Genomic DNA, 23,182 nt, shown 5'->3' on the forward strand with positions numbered 1-23,182 from the left:
GGGTGAAAGGCAGGTGTCGGAGGAGAGAAGCAAGCGGTGGTCAGCAGCCCGGGCCTGTGGGAGGCAGGGGCTTCCTCACATCTCATGTTGTGGGTGATGCTTGTTTGGTTTTTCCTGGAGCCTCAAACAGGACAGTTGACCTTTCCCTGAAGATGGATAATGGAACCCCAAAGCAGGAAGGACCTTAAGGAAAATTAAGAATGCACCTTTTCTTTTTCTTTCTTTTTTTTTTTTTAATATATTTTATTGAGTTTTTTTTACAGAGAGGAAAGGAGAGAGATGAGAGTTAGAAACATCAATGAGAGAGAAACATCGACCAGCTGCCTCCCGCACACTCCTCACTGGGGATGTGCCCGCAACCAAGGTACATGCCCCTGACCGGAATCGAACCTGGGACCTTTCAGTCCGCAGGCCAATGCTCTATCCACTGAGCCAAACCGGTCTTGGCAGCCTTTTCTTTTTTTTAACCAATGCCGAGTTGGAGGCCAGGAAGTTTAGGCGACTTGACGAAGCTCACGGCTGCTGGGACGATGTGGGACGATGTGCACTCTCTGAGCAAGCCCTGGCAGCCTGGTACCCTTTACCGGCTTAGCCAGTGCATATGTTCTGAGAAACCAGCTTACTTAACCTTTATTTTTAAGCATTAGAAATAATATTTTAAAAACCCAAAGAAAGTGGAAGAATACCAGTGAGATCCCCCCAAAAGTGATGAAATGAAATATATGCAACAGACACAGACACATACTATATACATGTATATGTCATATATACGTGTATATATCATCTACTTATACATGGTGTATATATGATATATCATGTAGATGAGATATACATGATATATCATGTATGTATCATATATATATATTATCATATGTACAATGAGATGCTCACTAGAATCAGATAGGATTCTCTTTCAAAGCCCATTTCTCTTCACAATATAATTAAGTAACTAATATAAATAGTGGTATGTGCTCGGAATTTAAAGTCAGATGGCCTGTGTGATCTGACGGCAAGTCACTCTCTCTGTAGGAGCCTTTGCCTGCTTACTCCCAGGTCCATCTGTTTCTTGCCCTCACTTGCTCTGCTCTGCAAACTACATTTCCCAGGCACCCTACTCAGTTGGCTTCCATATTGGCTTGGCCAATGGGAGGCAGCAGAGGGAGATTGAGAGGTGGGAGGAAGAAACCAGGGTGCTGCTCCCTGTTTTTCTCTGTTTTGGGGTTGGATCTCTAGGAAGGCCTGAGTCACCTTCTGACCCCTGGTAACATGGCCTCGTCACTGGATCACTCTAGTTCCAGGCTGTTACTTACTGCCATTGCTAGTCTCTGCATTGCCTCCCCATTCCCGTTTCCCCGCTCATCCATTCAAATACCTTTGTAACTGTGCCCCATATTAATTTTCCTCTGTTGAACCTGGTATGGACCATGTTTCTTGACTGATACACTCTATACGCTCATTTCCTTAGCTGTATAATGAGAGTAACACTGGTAATGGCGTTATACTGTTGTGGGGATTAAATAATTGATGTATATAAAGTATGTGACACCTAGCAAGCTCTCAATTAGTGTCAGCTGACAGTATTCTTTTCCAATCTCTTTAGCTTACGTCTCTTGGTGCATGAGGACAAGCGTGAATGAATGCTATCTTCAGTGAGAAAGAAAACATTTCAATTAAGAAATGGTTGTACACACACCCTGTCTATAAATGTGTTATTGCAGCTATTATGTAGTTGTCAGTCAAGAGTCAATGCAGCTCATTTATTCCATCAAGTTGATCGATTGTTTGAAAACCCTGCATGGACAGCAAGTTGGGCCTTCAGAGCCATTGCTAATGTCCACTAACAAGCTGATGTCCGTCTAAGAATAGCAAATTCCCACTGTCATTCAGTCCTGTGTTCACTGGGCTAACTATGCTTTGCTCATGAAACAGGATATTCACACACGAAAACACTGATTGACCTTGCAAAGTGGTTCACTGTGATGGTGCATACATCCCACTCCCACCCCCCTACACTTAATTTCTACAGTCTTTAAAAATACATTTAGAACGTTAAAGCTGATGGGTAGGGTAAAGCTCTACTGCGTGTCTGGTTTCCTACTCTCTTGGCTCACCAAGTATGCTTGTAAAGTCACACCTCGCCTCTGAGCCTGCCAACTACAATGTCGCTTCCTTCTGCACAGATTCTCGAGAGCAGCGGTTCTCAAACTGTGGGTCGCGACCCTTTTGGGGTCGAATGACCCTTTCACAGGGGTCGCCTGAGACCATCGGAAAACACATATATAATTACATATTGTTTTTGTGATTAATCACTATGCTTTAATTATGTTCAATTTGTAACAACGAAATTGGGGGTCACCACAACATGAGGAACTGTATTAAAGGGTCACGGCATTAGGAAGGTTGAGAACCACTGCTCTATAGGATGCATAAGCATTTACAATTTAACACGTTCAAAATGGAGCTTTCCGTTTTCCTTGAAAACCTGATAATCCCTCATTTCTCTTCATCTCCGTAAATGGCATCACACTTCACCCAGTTTATAAATTATCCAGAACCCAAGGGTATCCCTGATGCCCTCCTTCCCCTCAACACTGACAACCAGTTATCACCAGCACTTGCTGAGTCTTCACAGACCTGGCCACTTCCCCTCATCTCCATGGCCATTCTCAGCAAAGCCACCGGCATCTCTTGCCTGGACTCTGACACTACACCCCTCGCTGGTCTCCTCGTATATTTTTCTCCTTCCAATCCCTTCTCTGCACAGTAGCCAGTCACCTTCTAAAAATGTAGATCAGAGATTAGCCACTTGCTACAAGCTCCTAAAAGGCTTCTCATTATAACTAGGATAAGATTTCTTTCCAAGATGTACAAGGCCCGGCAGAATTCATCCCTTGCCTGACTTTCTAGCCTCAGCTCTTATCTCTACCGTATTCTGTTCATTCTGCTCAGATATCTGTCCTCTGACAGCTGCTGGAACCCATCTGGCCCTGGTCCTTCTGAGGGTGTTTTCATTTGCAGAGCTCCCCACCTAGAACATTCCTCCCCTGGCAGTTCTTTTCGTCCTCCAGCCATCAAAGTGAATGCCACCTTCCCTCATCACCCTGCCTGAGGCAAGCCCCCCACCCCCCCACCCCGCATGCCCTGGAAAGAACCCTTTTTTTTCTTCTCAGCACTAATCCCAACTGGAGGCCTCTTGTCTACCACATTTTCCATTTCACTGCTAGCCTATAACAGAGCGCCCAGGACATAGCAGGCATTCTGTGAATAAATGGTTAAATAATTGAGTGAATGGAAAATATCAAGAGCCAACATGTGAGCTCTTGGTGTGCTAGGTAACGTAGTGGAAGAGTAGGATTCTGAAACTTTCTAGCTCAGACATGTACAATCTAAATCAGTGATGCCTAAAAAGGGCGGGGGGGGAGGGGGGGGCGGGGGGGCCGTGCCTAGACTCTGTTCAGATCAAGTTTGATTATTTTCAGTGAATTATTTTACAGCTAGATCTTGCCCCTAGCCTCAGATTCCTTAAAGGGATACTGAATTAATTTTTTTGTCTCTTCATGTATTGATCAGAGGTTCTTTAGTGTTGCATTTTTAGCAACTTGCTTAAAAGGCAAATGAATAATAGGCAGCACGGAACCCAAGCACAGGAGAATTGACCACTTTTAGGGAATGAAGACTTCTGCTGGAGAGTCGAAAGCCACCATCTGCTATTACAATGACAGAATAGCCCCAGAGGACTTGTCCTCGGCGGAATAGGGAAGGGTATTCCAGTGTCCTCTAGGGGCACTCCCGCCACACTAGAGGGGGCTGTTGCACTGAGTTTGCTTACTGTTCAGAATAACTTTGTATATAGGTTTGATGTGGCTTTCCTTAAATTTAGGCCCAGAAGTGTATAGAATGATTATTTGTGTCCTTAAGTATAGGGTGTCCCCAAAAATGTATACACACACTTTGAATAATTATAAAGGCAATGTTTATTAAAATACAATTCATTTTCAAAATTGAGCTATCAGCTATTAAAGTGTATACACATTTTGGGGTGATACCCTGTATTTTTCATATGGAAAAACAAACATCTCTTTGGGGGAGTCACTGGTCTTCATAGTCAAATCCGCCAAAGTGCACAGGATTCAAGGAAGCCATCTGCCCAAGGCCCACACCACGTACATTATATATCAAGGGTTCCTTGGGAAAGGTTGGTTACTTCTATTGTATTACAAAGTCCACTGGCTTGTATTACTTATGCTTATTCTATGCCTTATTCTTTCAAGGTAGAGTAATGAGAATTATTTTTCTACATTTATGTGGTATAAACATCTACAAAAAATTAAACCAAACTTGGATTTAGTTATAAAATTCTGCTTGAGACCCAACAAAATTGTGCACTTATGGAATTAGTATTAACAATTGTGTATCTAGTTAGAGAGAGAGAGAGAAAGACTGATTTAGAGGATGAGAGACTGGATGAACATATAGCATTTTAAGGGCATTTTTTTTTTTCTTTCTCTTTTGCACAACTTAGTTCTTTGATGGTTTGCAAAGCATTTCCCTATTTTTGTATAACACAGCAGAACTTACATGTGAGGGCCCACGGCATGCTGGGAAAGGTGATGAAGGAATAGGTCCCTGTGTGCTGGCGATAGAGCTGGGCAGGATTCACAAATCTGGAAGGTCATCTGTGCTCAGGGCAATGACCTTGTCTCCCCAGGGTCATGCAGTTAGGATTCCATTTCAGTTCTCTGACTTAAGTCCCGATCTCTTTGACAGGTAAGCCCTGCAACTTTAAGGACGATGTAATTATTTGTCATTGTGAACAAAACATGGTACCAAGCAGTTTTGTTCCTATTTTGCAAATAAAAAAACTAGAAGATGAAAGAAGTTTTAACAGAGACAGATAGAAGTTAAGTACCACACAACTGAGAATAGAATTCAGAAGCCTCGACCCCGTATTCTGACTGCAGCACTAAGAGCCACTCCTTCCTAGAAGGTGCAAAATATCATCTGCATAGTGGGAAGCAGAAAGTCTGTTTTCTTACTTTGCATGTTTTAGCTGTGTAGTACTCAATGCGAAACACCGGTAAATGGCGTGAAAGAAAAACTCCCTTCGGGAATGATCAGTGGTGTGCGCGGTTCCCCCCTTTCACCCACTGTGGACGCCAAGAGGCCCTGGAGGAGGCTAAGATGTTGCCTGTCTTTCTCTCCCCAAGGCCTGCTCTACGTTGGCTTCAGCGCCTGCATGTTTGGCCTCTACAGCTTCATGCCCATCGTCATAAAGAAAACCAGCGCCACTTCGGTCAACCTCTCCCTGCTCACGGCAGATTTGTACAGCCTGTTCTGTGGATTGTTTCTCTTCAACTACAAGGTAAGTTGAATCAGTGCTGCTCTGAGAAGACTTACCTGGTAGGGGATTAACCTTCCAGGGCAGACAGGTAGGACTCCCCTGCTGTGGAATGCCCTGATTTACATAGGAAGGTAGGAATGAAACTGTGTGCTAACCCCTGTGATCTGGGTGTTTACATTTCAACTATGAGACAGAGGCAACATTTTGTCTTAGAGACCAGTAACTACAGGCAATTGATAATGAAAGATAAGAAACTGCCATAGAGGAAGGGCTTTCACCACTAGAGGACAATTTTTTCTGACACCATTTCACGCAGAAGGGACTCTTTGTTCGGCCTAACACTAGGAAGATTTGTGCAATCTCCAAACTATAACCACAAAATCAATTGTGCCAAAGGCGCTGGACAAAAAACACAGTTCCTGCAGTTTCTGTTCCCCAGACATTTTTATACCTGCAAATAAATATGCATGGAAAGTGTTAACGCACTTGTAATGCAGGTGACCTCTTGAACAACACAGGTTTGAACTGTGTGGGCCCACTGACACATGTTTTTTATTTTTTTTAATAAATACATCCAATACATAATGTTTCTTCTCTTCCTTATGATTTTCTTTCCTCTAGCTTACTTTATCGTAAGAATACAGTATATAATACATAAAACATACAAAATATGTGTTAATCAACTGTTTATGATATCAGTATAGTTAGTAGGCTATCAGTTGTTAAGTTTTAGGGGAGTCAAAGTTATAAATGAATTTCAACTGTGCAGGAGGTTGGCACCCCTAATCCCTGTCTCTTTTTTTAATATTTTTATTGATTTCAGAGAGGAAGGGAGAGGGAGAGAGAGATAGAAACATCAATGATGAGAGAGAATCATTGATTGGCTGCCTCCTGCACGCCCCCTACTGGGTATCGAGCCTGCAACCCAGGCATGTGCCCCTGACTGGAATCGAACCCAGGACCCTTTAGTCTGCAGGCTCATGCTCTGTCCACTGAGCCAAACCAGCTAGGGCCTAATCCCTATCTTGTTCAGGGGTCAACTATAGTTTCTTTACTGAAAGATTGGGGTGTGAGTAAAGGAATGCAAAGAGATATTATCAAGTATTTGCAGTTAATATATCAGCCCTGAAGAAAAGAAGAAACTATTCAGCCCAAAGATGGTAGTCTTTTTGGAGATTACCCCCACCCTAACCCAAGGCAGGCATGACTACTTGGGTGGCACATGGCAGTCACATGTTATACTTTAAATGCTACACAACCTGTAACTGTTAACAATTGATCAAATTGGTATGTGAGAAGAGACCTGCTTGTCATTCTTTAACTAGGCCTGCAAGATAAGGGTCCATGGGGACTGTGACCAGTGTGACAAAGGACAAGTATGGAATATCCAAACAGATAAGACCAAATTCGTACAGGCAAAAGAAGAGGCAGACGAGAAAAGCTGTTCTGGCCACTTCTAGTCAAGTGCTTCACCAGTTGTTTTACAGTTAACATCACCAGCGCATGGGTGTGGCCAGCTGATGGGGCTTCTTGGTGGGCAGGGCATCTTCATCCAGGTCAAACTGGTCTTGGAGGTTCCGGGAGAAATGCTGATCCGGGAAGAGTATGTACTTGAGGGGACCAGAGACCAAGCAGCTGAAGTGAATAATCAGTAATATTACTGGGAGAAGCCAACGTCTTAGCCAAGAAACAGACTGAGAAGGGCAGGCAAGGGTGGAAAAGAGGTCACAAACAAGAGGTGGAGAAAGTTGCTATGGCGTAGACAGGAATAAAATGGACCCTGTGCCCAGTGTGGTGGCAGAAATGACAGCTTAAAGGAACTAAGACTGGACAATGTTTATACATTGCTTATACATTATTTGTTCCTGGAGAGTGCAATCTGTGTTTCCTGAACGTACGCTGGTCCTCCTAAGTGCTAAAAGGTAAAGTCACATGCTCTGCTCCATACGCACCCAGTTACTTTCCTGAGACCTGGGACCACCTGGCTGTGGTCTCAGCGCAGCGCAGTGGCCGCCAGGTTCTTCTCCTTTCTGCAGCTCAGCATCCACATCCTGTCCATTCCTTAAGCATGAATTCAGTTCTCAGCAAGGTTTCCTTTAATTGCCTTTATACACTCCGGCACTAGAAGAAAACCCTTTAATGTCCTTTGGGAAAGATGACTGAAATCTATCGCTCTACTTGAGGACTGTGGTCACTTCTTGGGCAGTCCAGAGCCAGCCCAGCGCTCGGCGACCCCGACAGCAGTGTTCCTGGTGCACCAGGGGCATTTGCTAAAAATGCAGACTTGGGGGCCACGCCTCCGAGCCACAGAATCAGTAAGAGATATTGAAAATCTGGCTTCATAAGGGGACATGTCTCAGCGAGTCTGCACTGTTAACTGGCTCCCTGTGAGGCCCAGGCTCTCTGAATTTGAGAACAAATACCTGAGAGATGTAGCTGGAAAGTGCTCATTTCTATTCAAATGTATTGCTCCTCATGCGTCCACTGAATTTTGGGTAGACCTGGGGCTCACCACACGTACAGCCATCAGGAACCAAAAAAGCCAATGTGCCAGGTAAAGTCTGATCCTCTGCAACCCGTCTTCTCCCATCACTTGTATGTTGCTATTTACCTAGGATAAGTAATTTTGCTGAAGAGGAAATCATTAGCAACCCCCACCAGGCTATCATAAGGGAAGCTGTGTTATCTGAAAATTAAATTCTTGTAGCACCAATGTGGAGGTGTAATAGATGTTTTTATTTCTTAAAGCAACAATTTTTTTTTTTTTGCTATACACATACATTTCATTACTACTTAAAAGATAAATTTCCATAAGACAGAACACAATAGGTGTTTTTTTTCTAGTTAAAATTGATTCCTGGTATCTTTATTAAAATTAGACTTTCAAGATAATAGTTGGTTCACATGCTGTTTTAAGAAATAACAGTGGGAGATCCCATTTACACACTTACTCTTTGCACTAGTAACATCTTGCAAAACTATAGTACAATATCAGAATATTAACATTGATGCAGTCAACTTATGAGCATTTCCATCCCCACAAGGGATGTTGCCTTTTTATAGCCATACCTACTTCCTCCCTTCCGCCCACTTAACCCCTGGAAACCACTAATTTATTCTCCATTTCTCTAAACGTCTCACTTCAAATATTATATGTAAATGGAATTACACAGTATATAACCTTTGTGGGGGGTTGACTTTTTTCACTCAGCATCATTCTTTGGAAATTGATCCAGGTTGTCTCAGAGATCAGTAGCTCATTTGTTTTCATGGCTGAGCACTATTCCATGTACAAGTTGTGTGACCTCTCACCCAGTGAAAGACATCTGGGTTGTTTCATCTTTGGCTGTTATAAATAAAGCTGCTGTGAACATTCACGTATAGGATCTTCAGTGAACAGAGTTTTCATTTCTCTGAGATAAACACCTAAGAGTACAATTGCTGGGCATGTGGTCCTAACATGTTTAGTTTTATAAGAAACTACCAAACTGTTCCCAAAGAAATTATAAAGAAATACATATTTGTGGTGATAAAGTCAGAAAGTACAGATAAATGCTATTATACACTGGTACCATTTGATAGTGTATATGTATTTTTATAATATATATATTTCATAGTTCATATATTTTAATAAAAATTTTAATTATACTGTACCTACTGCTTTGTTACATGCTTTATTAGACTTAGCATGTACATATTTCCTTGTCACTTAATATGTCTATATCACGTGAGTCTGAATGAGTGACTCTCAACTCTGGCTACTATGCATTACAATTACCTGGACAGAATATAAAACAGCCCCGCCCACCACCCACCCCAGAGAGTCCTATCCTGATTGGTCGGAAGTCTGATCCGAATTAAAACCTCTTCAGGTGACTCATCACATATCCTAACATACAGCCAGAGTTGAAAATCACTAATCTATAATATTATTTTTAAAGAATATATAGTATTCCATGGGATAGTTATACTTTAATTTATTTAACCCAGGGTTTCTCACCCATGGCATTACTGATATTCCAGACCAGACCATTCTCTGTTAGGTGGAGGGGTCTGTCCTGTGCATTGTAGGATGTTGAGTAGCATCCCTGGCCTTGACCCCACTGCCACTAGTTCCCCCCCCCCGACCACAGTAAATAAAAAATGTCTCCACACATTGCTAAATATTGAGAAACACAGATTGAACAATCCCTAATTATTAAAATCAGATGGCATCTCTTTGGGTTATGTAAAAATGTAGAATTAGCTTGTGCTAAATCTTTGTTCACATCCATTGTTTCAATGTTTTTAAAATAAATCTCCTATTTTGTTTGTTTCATTGCAGACAGTATTTATAAAGCCTGTTACTACTACAGCAACCAATATTAAGACAGACAAATTCTATTTCTCCTCTCCCTCCAATCTCATTGTACTGACAGTTGATACCACACCACTTATTTCATGAATCAACACTGCCTTGTCCTGCTCCCTAATTGTTTTATGAACAATAGTGTTTAATATCTGCAAAGAAATAAGTTAAATACTCCATTTACATCTAAAACTTTTCAAAAACTTTATTTTGCCTTAAACAATTTCTAAAGGCATCTTTCGAGCAATGTTTGAATCTGCAGTCAGATAGTCATCGTTTGGAGAAAACGGGGTTTTTTCTCCAGGGCTCAACTTGGGTGCCTTGGAAATTGGCCGTGGGCTTGCTTCCCAGATGGGAGGCTCTTCGAGCTGGGCGGAAGGGCAGGGCGGTTCTGAGTGGCTTGCAGGTTTCCACCACAGCCAGATGGGCCATCTCAGAAAAGTGATTTTAAATAACACCTATTGGAGGTACTTTGATGTATAAGAGAAGTTTCCGGTCAGTGCAAAAACCTTGGCAAATTTTGTAAAATTTTAAAATGGTGATGTCATATGATGAGGGATGTATGTGTGTATGTGTGTATGTTTGGTGTGTGTGTGTGTGTGTGTGTGTGTGTGTGTGTGTGTGTGTTTGAGTGTGTGTGTTTGTAGCAGTGGGAGAAGGTAGTTATATTTTTATATATCTTCTTTGGAGAAATTTCTATTTAAATTCTTTGCTAAGTTTTAATTGGGTTATTTGTCTTTCTACGATTGAGTTGTAATTTTTATTATACGTGCTAGATACTAGACTCTTATCAGATATATAATTTGCAGATATTTTCTCCCACTCTGTGGTTGTCTTTTCATTTTCTTTTTAGTGGACTTGGAAGCACAAACGTTTTTCATTTTGATGAAGTCCAATTGATCTCTGTGGTTATACTTTTAAAAACATGAAAGGAACCAAGTCAATCCCACCACAGACTCTGGGCCACCAAGTCTCCCGGTGGCTTCCGGAGCTGCCTAGTCATTACAGATGCTGTCGCCTCGCGATGCCTGCTCTGAGGGATGGTTGGAAGCCACAGCCTAAGGGAGAGAAGGCTCCATTCACGTGAGGGCGTCTTTAACCACATAAGGAGCACTGTGTGCCGGAGCGCGTCAGCCAGTGACCCTCCGCACTGGCTGCACATTGGAATCCCCCGAAGAACTAAAATGTGCTGATGCTTGGGCTACACTCGCACTGATGCCCAGTGAAGTGGTCTGCGGTGCAGCTCTAAAAACCAGACTTTCAAAGGCTCCCCTGCAGCCAGAATGGAGAGCCACTGATTCAGATTTACTCCATGTGGCTGCAAGCAGGGAGGACTAGCACCACAGGGTGAAGGTTGTAAGATTACAGCTAAATAGAAATTTAGCAATCAGTCACCCAAAAGTGGATAGGAGTTCCCCTGACTAGAGGAGCTGGGCGAGAATGAAGGGACGATGTGAGGGGCCTTGCGCTCCAGTGCTGGGGGATGACCAGTGACCTCTAAGATCCCGTGTGATTTAACTACATTCTGCACTTATAGTTTATTCTTTCACTTAATCACGATGTCTTCACTCCAGACTACCTCCCGGTCTGGTCATAAATATCTGTAGCTTTCGGAAGGATGTTGCTTACCCAGGCAGAACTAAATGATTAAAGGAAGCTCTCCTGCGCAACATTGATTATTTGCCTTTTCTCACTTTCCACCCTTGGAAAAAAATCCATTCCCTTCCCCCCCATCAGTCCACTGTCTGCCGCTTCCCTGCCTGTTGTGCTGGCTGCCATGCTGACTGGGCAATAAAGCCCACGTCCCGGGAAAGCAAATGACCCACTTTTGAAATAGACCATCTGTATTGTATAGTGTTCCTGTACTCATTTTACAAGACTTAAGAAGTGGTTATTTATTCCTGTTATTACCTGACCACATTATTGAATCCAGAACAGTAAATCTATAGCAATCCATGGAAATTGCAGGAAAAAACTTTACTGGGCCTCAGTGACCTCTCAAACCCAAACCCAGGAAGGGATTTTTAAAAATCCTCACCCAAGGATATTTTACTTTTATTTTAGAAAGAGAGAGAAACATTGCTCTGAGAGAAATATAGATCAGTTGCCTCCTCGTACATACCCTCACCGGCGATTGAAGCCAAAACCTAGGTATGTGGCCTGACTAGGAATCGACCCCCCAACCTTTTTGGTGAATGGCACAATGCTCCAACCCACTGAGCCACCCAGCCAGGGCCGAGATTGACATGGAAGTTTTCCAAGTTGATCATGTGTTGGCTTTTCAAGGTCAGAGCTTGACCGGTTATAAACTCTATCTTCTTATATTAATTGTACAAATACTTTTGAAAGGGAAAGGGTATTAGTTTCAATTGGCTGCTGTAACAAAATTACCACATAGTTGGTGGCTTAAAACAAGACAAACTTATTGCCTCACAATTCTGAGGTCAGAAATCTCACTGAAGTAAAATCAAGTGTCAGCAGAGCTGTGCGGCTTCTGGAGGCCCCAGGGGAGATCTGTTCCCTTGCCTTTCTTACTTCTGGAGGCTGCCTGCCCTCCTTGGCACCTGGCCCCTTCCTCTGCCTTGAAAGCCATCAGTGTAGCATCTTCCAATCTGACTCTGCCATTCCTGCTTCCCTTGTGTGGCTGGCCACCCAGGTAGTTCAGAATAATCTCCCCATCTCAAAATCCTTATTCACATCTTTGAAGTCCCTTTTATTAAGTAAGATAAAATACAGGTTGCAGGGATTAGGATGTGACCATCGTTTGGGGGCCATTACTCTGCCTACCACAGGAGAACTATTAATCACCGCAGGACAGATAACAGTACACTGGCTCCAAGCCAAGCTAGCTGGGACGTGTGGATGTGCTCTGTAGAAGACACATCTGGGCAATGAACACATGCTCCGCCTACAGACAGTGTGCTCTGCTGATTGCCCAAATGATTTTTAAAGTAGTTGTGACTTTAACAAAACACACACACACACACACACACACACACATACACACTCAGTTATGTGGGTAGAAAATGAATTGGCTGGGAGGATTACTTCAGTATCTACAGTGTGAAGTATGAATTCAAGCAATATGGTGTGGCAAAAACAAAACAAAACAGCGTGACTGCAAAGTCAAAGGAGCCTAGATTTAAATCATGGCTTCTGTTTACCCTTTAAGTAATTTGACCCAGTTTTTTTACTCTCTCCAAACTTCAAGGTGATGGGTCTTACCTTTTGGAGTTCTTGAAGGGATTCTGAAATTTATAAATGGTGATCAAGGTGATGAATTTCTCTGATTAAATGTGTGGTCAGGGTTAGACATCTCTATCCCCAGATTTAGTATACAAATCTTATTTTAAGATTTTGTAACTAGATGTAGCTTTTAATAATCTTGTGTGAGTTTTCTTTTATTCCTTGTTTGAAAAGGAAATAAAAAGGGGAGGGGTTTAAGCAGAAGAATTTTTTTTTTTATTGCTTAAAGTAATACAAAGGGTATTACATATGTGTCCATTTTTCCTCCCCGCCCTAGACAGTCCCCTAGCCTCCCCTATCTCCCAGTGTCTTATGTCCATTGGTTATGCTTATATGCATGCATACAAGTCCTTTGGTTGATCTCTTACCCCCCTACCTCCTGTCCCCTAACCCTCCCCGGCCTTCCCGCTGCAGTTTGACAATCTGTTTGAGGCAGCTCTGCCTCTGTATCTATTATTGTTCAAAAGTTTATAATGGTCTCTATTATCCATGAATGAGTGAGATCATGTGGTATTTTTCCTTCATTGACTGGCTTATTTCACTTAGCATAATGCTCTCCAGTTCCATCCATGCTGTTGCAAATGGTAAGAGTTCCTTCCTTTTTAGAGCAGCATAGTATTCCATCGTGTAGATGCACCACAGTTTTCTAATCCATTCATCTACTGATGGGCACTTAGGCTGTTTCCAGATCTTAGCTATGGTGAATTGTGCTGCTATGAACATAGGGGTGCATATATCCTTTCAGATTGGTGTTTCTGGTTTCTTGGGATATATTCCTAGAAGAGGGATCACAGGGTCAAATGGGAGTTCCATTTTCAGTTTTTTGAGGAAACTCCATACTGTCTTCCATAGTGGCTGCACCAGTCTGCATTCCCACCAGCAGTGCACAAGTGTTCCTTTTTCTCCACATCCTCTCCAGCACTTGTCGTTTGTTGATTTGTTGATGATAGCCAGTCTGACAGGTGTGAGATGGTACCTCATTGTTGGTTTGATTTGCATCTCTCGGATGATTAGTGACTTTGAGCATGTTTTCATATGTCTCTTGGCTTTCTGAATGTCCTCTTTTGAAAGGTGTCTATTTAGGTCCTTTGCCCATTTTTTGATTGGATTGTTTATCTTCCTTTTGTTAAGTTGTATGAGTTCCCTATAAATTTTGGAGATTAGGCCCTTATCAGATATGACATTGGCAAATATGTTTTCCCACACAGTGGGTTTTCTCGTTGTTTTGTTGATAGTTTCTTTTGCTGTGCAGAAGCTTTTTATTTTGATGTAGTCCCATTTGTTCATTTTCTCTTTAGTTTCAAGTGCCCTAGGAGCTGTATCAGTGAAGAAATTGCTTCGGCATATGTCTGAGATTTTGTTGCCTTTGGATTCTTCTAGAATTTTTATGGTTTCCTGTCATACATTTAAGTCCTTTATCCATTTTGAATTTATTTTTGTGTACGGTGTAAGTTGGTGGTCTAGTTTCATTTTCTTCCATTGTATGTTCTTGCCTCCTTTGTCAAATATTAATTGAGCATATTGGTTCAGGCTGATTTCTGGGCTCTCTATTCTATTCCATTGATCTATATGTCTATTCTTGTGCCAGTACCAGGCAGTTTTGAGAACAGTGGCTTTGTAATACATCTTGATATCTGGTATTGAGATCCCACCTACTTTGTTCTTTTTCAGGATTGCTGCAGCTATTCGGGGTCTTTTTTTATTCCAGATGAATTTTTGGAGAGTTCATTCTAGATCTATGAAGTATGCCGTTGGTATTTTAATGGGAAGTGCGTTGAATTTATAGATTGCTTTGGGTAGTATGGACATTTTAATGATGTTGATTCTACCAATCCATGAACACGGTATGTTCTTCCATCTGTTTATGTCTTCCTCTATCTCTTTTTTCAAGGTCCTATAGTTTTCTGAGTAGAAGTCTTTTACCTCTTTAGTTAAGTTTATTCCTAGGTAGCTTAATTTTTTGGGTGCGATGGTAAACGGGATTGTTTTTATAATCTCTCTTTCTGAAAGTTCACTATTGGTGTATAGAAATGCCTCAGATTTCTTGGGGTTAATTTTGTATCCTGCTACATTGCCAAATTTATGTATTAAGTCTAGTAGCTTTTTGATGGAGTCTCTAGGGTTTTGTATGTATAATATCATGTCGTCTGCAAATAAGGACAGTTTTACTTCCTCTTTTCCAATTTGGATGCCTTTTATTTCTTCTTCTTGCCTAATTGCAATGGCTAACACTTCCAGTACTATGTTGAACAGGAGTGGTGAGAGGGGGCATCCCTGTCTTGTTCCTGTTCTTAGGGGAAATGGTGTTAGTTTTTGTCCATTGAGTATGATGTTGGCTGTGGGCCTGTCATATATGGCTTTTATTATGTTGAGGTATGATCCTTCTACTCCCACCTTGCTGAGAGTTTTTATCAAAAATGAGTGTTGAATTTTGTCAAATGCTTTTTCTGCATCAATTGATATGATCATGTGGTTTTTTTCTTTCAATTTGTTTATGTGATGTATCACGTTTATTGATTTGCGGATATTGTACCATCCTTGCATCCCTGGGATAAATCCTACTTGGTCATGGTGTATGATCTTTCTGATGTACTGCTGGATCCGATTTGCTAAGATTTTGTTGAGGATTTTGGCATCTATGTTCATGAGGGATATTGGTCTGTAATCCTCTTTCATTGTGTTGTCTTTACTTGGTTTTGGTATTAGGGTGATGCTGGCTTCATAGAATGAGCTTGGAAGTGTTCCTTCCTCTTGAATTTTTTGTAGTAGTCTGAGGAGGATAGGTTTTAGTTCTTCCTTGAATGTTTGGTAAAACTCCCCTGTGAAGCCGTCTGGTCCTGGGCTTTTGTTTGATGGAAGCTTTTTGATGACTGCTTCAATTTCTTCCATAGTTATTGGCCTGTTGAGATTTGTAGATTCTTCCTGATTGAGTTTTGGAATGTTGTATTTTTCTAGGAATTTGTCCATTTCCTCCAGGTTGTCTAGTTTGTTGGAGTAGAGCTGTCCATAGTATTTTTTAACAATCATTTGTATTTCTGTGGGGTCTGTTGTTATTTTGCCTCTATCATTTCTGATTTTGTTTATTTTGGGTCCTCTCTCTTTGCTTCTTGGTGAGTCTGGCTAGAGGTTTGTCAATCTTGTTTATCCTTTCAAAGAACCAGCTCTTGGTTTCATTGATTTTCTGTATTGTTTTTTTGGTATCTATGTCATTTATTTCTGCTCTAATCTTTATTATCTCCTTCCTTCTGCTCACTCTGGGGTTTTCTTGTTGCTCTCTTTCTAATTCTTTGACTTGTAGAGTTAGATGATTTACTACCAATTTTTCTTGTTTTTTGAGATAGGCCTGTAGAGCTATAAACTTCCCTCTCAGGACTGCTTTCATTGTGTCCCATAGGTTTTGGATTGTTGTGTTTTCATTGTCATTAGTTTCCAGGATGTTTTTAATTTCTTCTTTGATCTCCTTGGTAACCCAATCAATATTTAATAACATGCTATTCAGCTTCCCGGTGTTTGAGTATTTTGGGTTGTTTTTATTGTAGTTTATTTCTAATATTATGCCATCGTGGTCTGCGAAGACGCTTTTTATGATTTCAATCTTCTTGAATTTGGGGGTACTTTGCTTGTGACCCAATATATGGTCTTTTTTTGAATATGTCTTATGAGCACATGAGTAGAATGTATATTCCCTGGCTTTGGGGTGAAGTGTTCTGAAGATCTCTATTAAGTCCATCTGATCTAGTGAGTCATTTAGGATTGCTGTATCTTTGCTGATTGTTTGTCTAGAGGACTTATCCAGTGCTGTCAGTGGTGTATTAAAGTCCCCTACTATGATTGTATTGTTGTCGATCTCTCCTTTGATATCTTCCAGGAGTTTTTTATGAATTTGGGTGCTCCTGCATTGGGTGCATATATGTTTACCAGGGTTATATCTTCTTGTTGTATTGATCCCTTTAGTATTATGAAGTGGCCTTCCTTATCTCTTGTTATGGCCTTCACTTTGAGGTCTATTTTGTCCGATATAAGTATTGCTACCCCAGCTTTATTTTCCTTTCCATTTGCCTGAAAGATATTTTTCCATCCTTTCACTTTCAGTCTGTGTGAGTCCCTTCTAATGAGGTGGGTTTCTTGTAGACAGCATATGTGTGGGTCATGATTTTTTATCCATTCAGCCACTTGATGTCTTTTGATTGGAGCATTTAGTCCGTTTATGTTTAAAGTTATTATTGAAAGGTACTTGTTTGTAGCCATTTCTTTTTTTGTGTGGCTGTTTTCTTTCTGAGCTTTTTATTTCTTCTTTTTATACCAGTCCCTTTAGCATTCCTTGCATTGCTGGCTTGGTGGTGATAAACTCCTTTAGCCTTTTTTTGTCTGTGAAGCTTCTTATTTCCCCTTCAAGTTTGAATGATAGCCTTGCTGGATAGAGTATTCTTGGATTCAGTCCTTTGCTTTGCATCACTTTGTAAATTTCCGTCCATTCTTTTCTGGCCTGATGTGTTTCTGTTGAAAAATCATTTGATAATCTAATGGGAGATCCCTTGTATGTAACTTTCCGTCTCTCTCTTGCAGCCTGTAAGATTCTCTCTTTGTCCTGAACATTTGCCATGGTAATTATGATGTGCCTTGGTGTGGGTCTTTTCGGGTTCACCTTGTTTGGGACTCTCTGGGCGTGTGTGACTTTTTTCTTCCCCACCTCAGGGAAGTTTTCTGATATTATTTCTTCGAATAGGTTTTCTAATCCTTGTTCATCTTTCTGTTGTTCTGGCACCCCTATTATTCGTATGTTGTTTCGTTTCATGTTGTCCCAAAGCTCCCTTAGGCTCTCCTCCTGTCTTTTAATTTTTTTCTCCAATTGCAGTACATTTTGGGTGTGTTTTGCTTCCTTGTCTTCTAATTCACTAATTCGGTCCTCCGCTTCTCCTAGTCTACTGTTGATACTTTCAATGGTGTTTTTTATTGCAGCTATATCACTCTTCATTTCTTCTTGGGTCTTACTTAAGTTGTTGATTTTTTCATCTGTTTCTTCTTGATTCTTGCATAGGTAGTTGACTTTTTCATCTGTTTCTTCTTGCTTCTTGTAGAAGTTGTTGATTTTTTCCTCCATCCAGTTTATGCACTCTAGGACCCTTATTCTGAATTCTTTTTCTGTCATGTTGCATGCCTCTGTATTACTTAGCTGCTTTTCTGGAGAGTCCTCCTTCTCTTTCCTTTGGGGGTTTCTTTGTCTACCCATGTTTGATCTCACTGACATATCTAGATGTTGAGTCGTTCAGTGGCTGCTCCCTGGGTGGCAGCGACTCCTTGGTCTGTGGGTGTTCTTCGGGCGGTTGCGGTAGCAGCTGCTCCTCAGTTGGCAGCAGCTCCTCTGGTGGGTGCTGTTCACAGCTGTGGTGGCTCTTCTGGGTGGTGGGGGGAGGCTTCATGTACAGCTGCTGTTCCTCAGCAGAGGGTGTGGTGCTCAGGAGGCTGCTGTTGCTTGGATCTGCTGCGTTGATTTAAAGGCACAAAATACAACACAACAAGGCACCACGTACCAGGCACTAAACACAAATATATTCACGATATTAATAACCCCAAATAAAGGTGACCACCCGAATTAAGAGAATTAGGGGATAAGGAAGAAGGAAGAGAAAAAGATAAAAGAGAAAAAGAAAAGAAAAGTAGGTACCAAAAAAAGGAGTGCAAAAATGAAATTGGGAAAAAGGAGGGGGGAAAATAAAAGCGAGAAAAGAAAAGAAAAAAAAAAAAGAGCGAAAAGAGAGAATGAAGTGGAAGAGGGGAAGAGACTTTTTATATGCGGAGAATACTCCTATAGAACCGCCACTAATCCCAACAAATTCCAGCAACAGCTCCCTGGAGATGGATGCAAACTAGAAACAACTAATAATATAACGATGAAAATAGAATGGAGGACACTAATCCCAAAATAAAATAAAGAAAAAATAAAATGGTACTTTAAAAAATGGTAAAATGGTAGCAGTAATAATACTGGTTAAAAATAAGAAGGTAGTAATTAAAAGGGTAAAATCAGGTGATGGAAAAAGAAGAAAAAAAAAGAAAAAAAGAAAGAAAGAAAAAAAATTGGTTTCTTAGTTAAAAGGTGAAAAAAGAAAAAAAAAATTGCAGTAGTGAAGGTCCTTCAGTTCTTCTATTCTTCAGTCTGGCTCGCCTTTAGTCCTGCCAGGTATTCAGGAGAGTGTTGAGTTTCCCTGCGATACACTGTTCCTCTGTGTTGTAAACCACAGTCCTTATTTTAAAGCAGGTCGTATTTGTTTCCCAGACTGCCTTATTTTGTGTTTAGCAAAGAGTCAGTTTGTGGCTCAGCCTCTGGGTGGCAGTGTTCTGGGGTTGGCCTCTGAGGCTATACGGCTTCTCTATCGCATTTAAAACTGATTTGGAGAGGTCAACTATCCAGAGCTGGTTCCTTAATAGTTACCCGCTCTGTGTTAAGCAGGAGAATTTAGAAAGTATGTTGTCAGTCGTTTTCAACTGAATTCCTTGATTCCTTCATTGCTTATAATTTTTAGGTGATAGCCATAAATACAAAACATTCAAGGGTTGTTAAAATGAAATAGCAATACATTATTTCATGATATGCATTCGTGTGCTGGTCATTCTTCAAGAAAAGTAGTAGCCAACCCTGAATATATGTGATATCCCCTTTAATAAAGAAAATGGCGTACTTCACACATTTTGTTATGACCTTTTCAACGCTTAATATTGCCACCGAATTGCTGTAATAGTTAAAATTGGAAGAAACTTCCTAAGAAGAGATTATTTTTGTAGCTGTATCAAAATAAACAAGAAATTAATAGAAGGGGAAAATAAACATTGTAAGTCCAAATCCCCTTCAAACACCACTTAGGCCATTGGTTTCTATGGTTCCCTACACTGAACAGCAGGAAGCCACAGATAATAATATGTTACAGAAATAAGGGCTCCATAAAACTTATCCTCATCTATCAGAAAATTGTTTCTATTATCCATATATTCACTATTTTTTTAAAAGAGAAAGATTTCAAAATTATTTGTCCAAGAAGGCTATTTCAACTATTCTGGGTAACGTGATTCATACAATATATTAAAGAATTCCATCTGAATGTATTCATCAGAAAACATGTTGCCTGTTTTAGTCTCATCTTTATACCAGATAAAAATTTTTATAATTGCTGCCAGTTACTTTTGACAAGTAATTAGGAAAGGTTCTGACATTGCCAGCTGCCTATTCCAGCAATCAGATTACATCCGGCGAGGACAGGTGTGGAGCTCCGGGTTCCACCCCCACCCTCTCTGCTGGCCACTGAAAATTACGTCCCACATGCGCCTGTTTCTCCTACTGGTGTTGACGTTGGTGGTGGTGTTCTTGTTCTTATGAGATTTGGCAAGAAAGGTCTAGTAACTCTGGATGTGGGGCTAATTTAATAACACATTAGTATGCACTAAGTTTAAAAGATCGTTTTCATCCAGTAAATATTTATTCTATGCCTGCTATGTGCCAGGCACTGTTTTGGTGCTTAACTGTATTTATAAATAAAGATGACAAGAACACCAAGGTGGATTTGTGCAAAGGGTGAGATTCCAAACCACTGCTGCTTGAATAGAGCAGCAGTCTGAAGCATCCTTACCATCTGAGTGCCCGTGCCAGAGCGGCGGAGACTGCATTATGCGTGGACTCTTTCATTAGCCGTGGATTAGAATCTGCAGCCAGGCAACCCAGTTGATCCTCTGTGGCAGTCAGCGAGCTCAGTAATGGGACTGGGCCTGAAAAGCCAGGGCGGGTGGCAGCTGATGAGCATAAAAGCAACACGACACATCTTATTTAAAAAAGTCTTCTCCTGGGGAGCCTTTCATATTTCTTTTTGTAAGAATGGCATCTTAAAAGGCTATGATGTTCAGTTCCTGGTTCCTAAATATAATTATAAATGGGTGATTTTTTTAAATGAATACTTAGCTTTTATGACTCTTTTCTTATTTTTTAAACTGTCACCGATGAGTAGAGAATCGGGGAAACTGGCCTCACTGAGGCCCCAAAGCATTTCACCTGAAGTATCAAGGTGATAGAGCAGTGAGTGTCTGGACTTGGTTTCCCCTGCCTGGAGACTCAGTGCAGTGTCCGGGGGGCTTCCATCTTGCCAAAGGAGGAAAGGTAAGTGTTATTAGCTTCTACTGGGGGGAGGGAATGCCTCCCACACAGCCACTCAGGAACCCAGGCTCCTTCCATTGTGCAACTCTGCCATCCTCTAGGCAGGGATCAGCACGCTGTGACTGGGAGCCAGCCCCTGTTTTCGTAGATACAGTTTTATTGGAGCACAGCCATGCCTATTTCTTTATATGTTATTCATGCCTGCTTTTGCCCTACAACGTCTGTACTGAAGAGTTGTGATGAAGATTGTGTGACCCACAAGCCTAAACTACCTGGCCCTTTAAAAAAACGTTTGTCAGACCCTGGGCCAGGCCCTGGGCATTCTCTCCCCTGCTGTACATGAGACAGCCTAGCAGCAGTTCTCAACCTGTGGGTCGCGACCATCGGAAAACACATATAGCATATCAGATATTTACATTACGATTCATAACAGTAGCAAAATTACAGTTATGAAGTAGCAACGGAAATAATTTTATGGTTGGGGTCACCACAACATGAGGAACTGTATTAAAGGGTTGCAGCATTAGGAAGGTTGAGAACCACTGGTAGAGGCTGTGATGGCTGAGTCTAGACTGGTGTCCATAACCTCCACCCCATTCTGTTGGCCAGAACTCAGTCATATGGCCACACCTAATTGAAAGAAGGTTGGGAAATGTAGTCAAGCTATTTGTGCAGAAATAAAAGAAAATAGATTTAGTGAACAAAATAGCCAGCCTCCGCCACATTAGCAATTTCCATTTTCCAGAAAATTTGAAAGGATTAGAGAAGTTGGGGACACATTTTGAGGCAAGTCTAGGATTATAGCCAGAAGCCAAAATTCCTTCTATGTGAATCTATTCATAAATGCAATAGCAAACAGATATTTTGGCATCACATCTCAGGACAAGCTGTGAGGAAAAATGGAATGAGATAGAGCTGTTGCAGAAGTTTCTAATGGAATGGCTTGTGGTTGGACTGGGCTGCGGCCAGGAAAAACCAGCTAGCTGAAAAACCAGGAGAATGCACTCACTAGCTGTGTTAGTCACCAGGGTGCACAGCCTGGCTCCTTCCTGCACACCCAGGATCCTATTTTTGTCAGCAGACCTGTATGGATCCCTCTTCTCTGGACTAGAACAGAAATGGCCCAGCCTCACAGAAATCAGAACATCAGTTTGCTAAGATAAAGAGCAAAGGTTGGCTCAAACCATAAAGCCTGAAGTAGAGCCATCACTCTACATATCTCCAGGGGCTACCATGAATGGGAGGCTTTTTTCAACTCGGTACTTAAAGTTTTGAGAGTCTTTATTTACTACTTTCTACGAAAGATAATACTGTCTCTCCCTCACTTCCTGATTTCTGTTGTATGTTTTCATATTATCAATTTTTAATAGTTAATTTCCATCAATATAATCCCTGTAGTCTTTAAGCCATATTTCCATACTTACTGTATTTGCTAAACCACCAGTCTGAAATACAGGCTCTTCTTTTCTGAGTTCCTAGTTTTCGTTTATCTCTCAGTTGGCTGGTATTATCAGGAGGCAGGGCTTCCATGGGTGGTTGTACAGGCTGCCTACAGTGCCATTTTCCCATTGATGGAATATTTTCCAGCAGATGGTGATCAAGTGCCTTGAAGAAGGGAGACTGTATAATCACTGCAGGAGTGTCATTGGCTAGTCTAGGTCTTCCAGGAAGGGTTCATAGGGGCTATATATTTCATGCCTTTGCTGTCTTAAAAACATTTCTTATATTTGTAGTCAAAGGACAACTTTCCTAGGTTACATTCTCTTTTTCTCAGAATTTTTTAGCTACTGTGTTTTGTTTTGTTTAATTGAGCATCGCACTCGGCTCTTTTCAATCTAATGAATGACTGGATTTTATCGTTAAGTAATTTGGGTGCTTTTTTCCCCAAAAGAGCCCAGAAGAGTCCTATCTCTGGGTTCTTTCTGTTTGAGAATGTCTCTGATATGTGTACACTTGTAGGTCAGCTTGGCCTGGGACCTGTTCCACTCCCTGGGGCACAATTTCTTGATTGCCTTGAGCTGCTCCCTCAGATAATGACAAGCCTCATTGTCCTCCTGCCTCTTTGAGAGTCTGAAGAAGAGGGAAAGGTTCTGTTCTTAAAAATGTT

At 41.3% G+C, this 23,182-nt stretch overlaps 1 protein-coding gene across 1 annotated transcript in view; it reads left to right on the forward strand.

Annotated features, from left to right (window-relative positions):
• SLC35F1 (solute carrier family 35 member F1) overlaps nucleotides 1–23,182 on the forward strand; it is a 304,981-nt gene that overhangs the window by 266,573 nt on the left and 15,226 nt on the right. The window contains exon 7 of the mRNA XM_036317921.1: nucleotides 5,208–5,362. Coding sequence (XP_036173814.1) covers nucleotides 5,208–5,362 — 155 coding nt within the window. The remainder of the gene's footprint in view (nucleotides 1–5,207; nucleotides 5,363–23,182) is intronic.

This window comes from Myotis myotis, unplaced genomic scaffold (genome assembly GCF_014108235.1).
Source record: "Myotis myotis isolate mMyoMyo1 unplaced genomic scaffold, mMyoMyo1.p scaffold_m19_p_7, whole genome shotgun sequence".
Classification (NCBI taxonomy): domain Eukaryota; kingdom Metazoa; phylum Chordata; class Mammalia; order Chiroptera; family Vespertilionidae; genus Myotis; species Myotis myotis.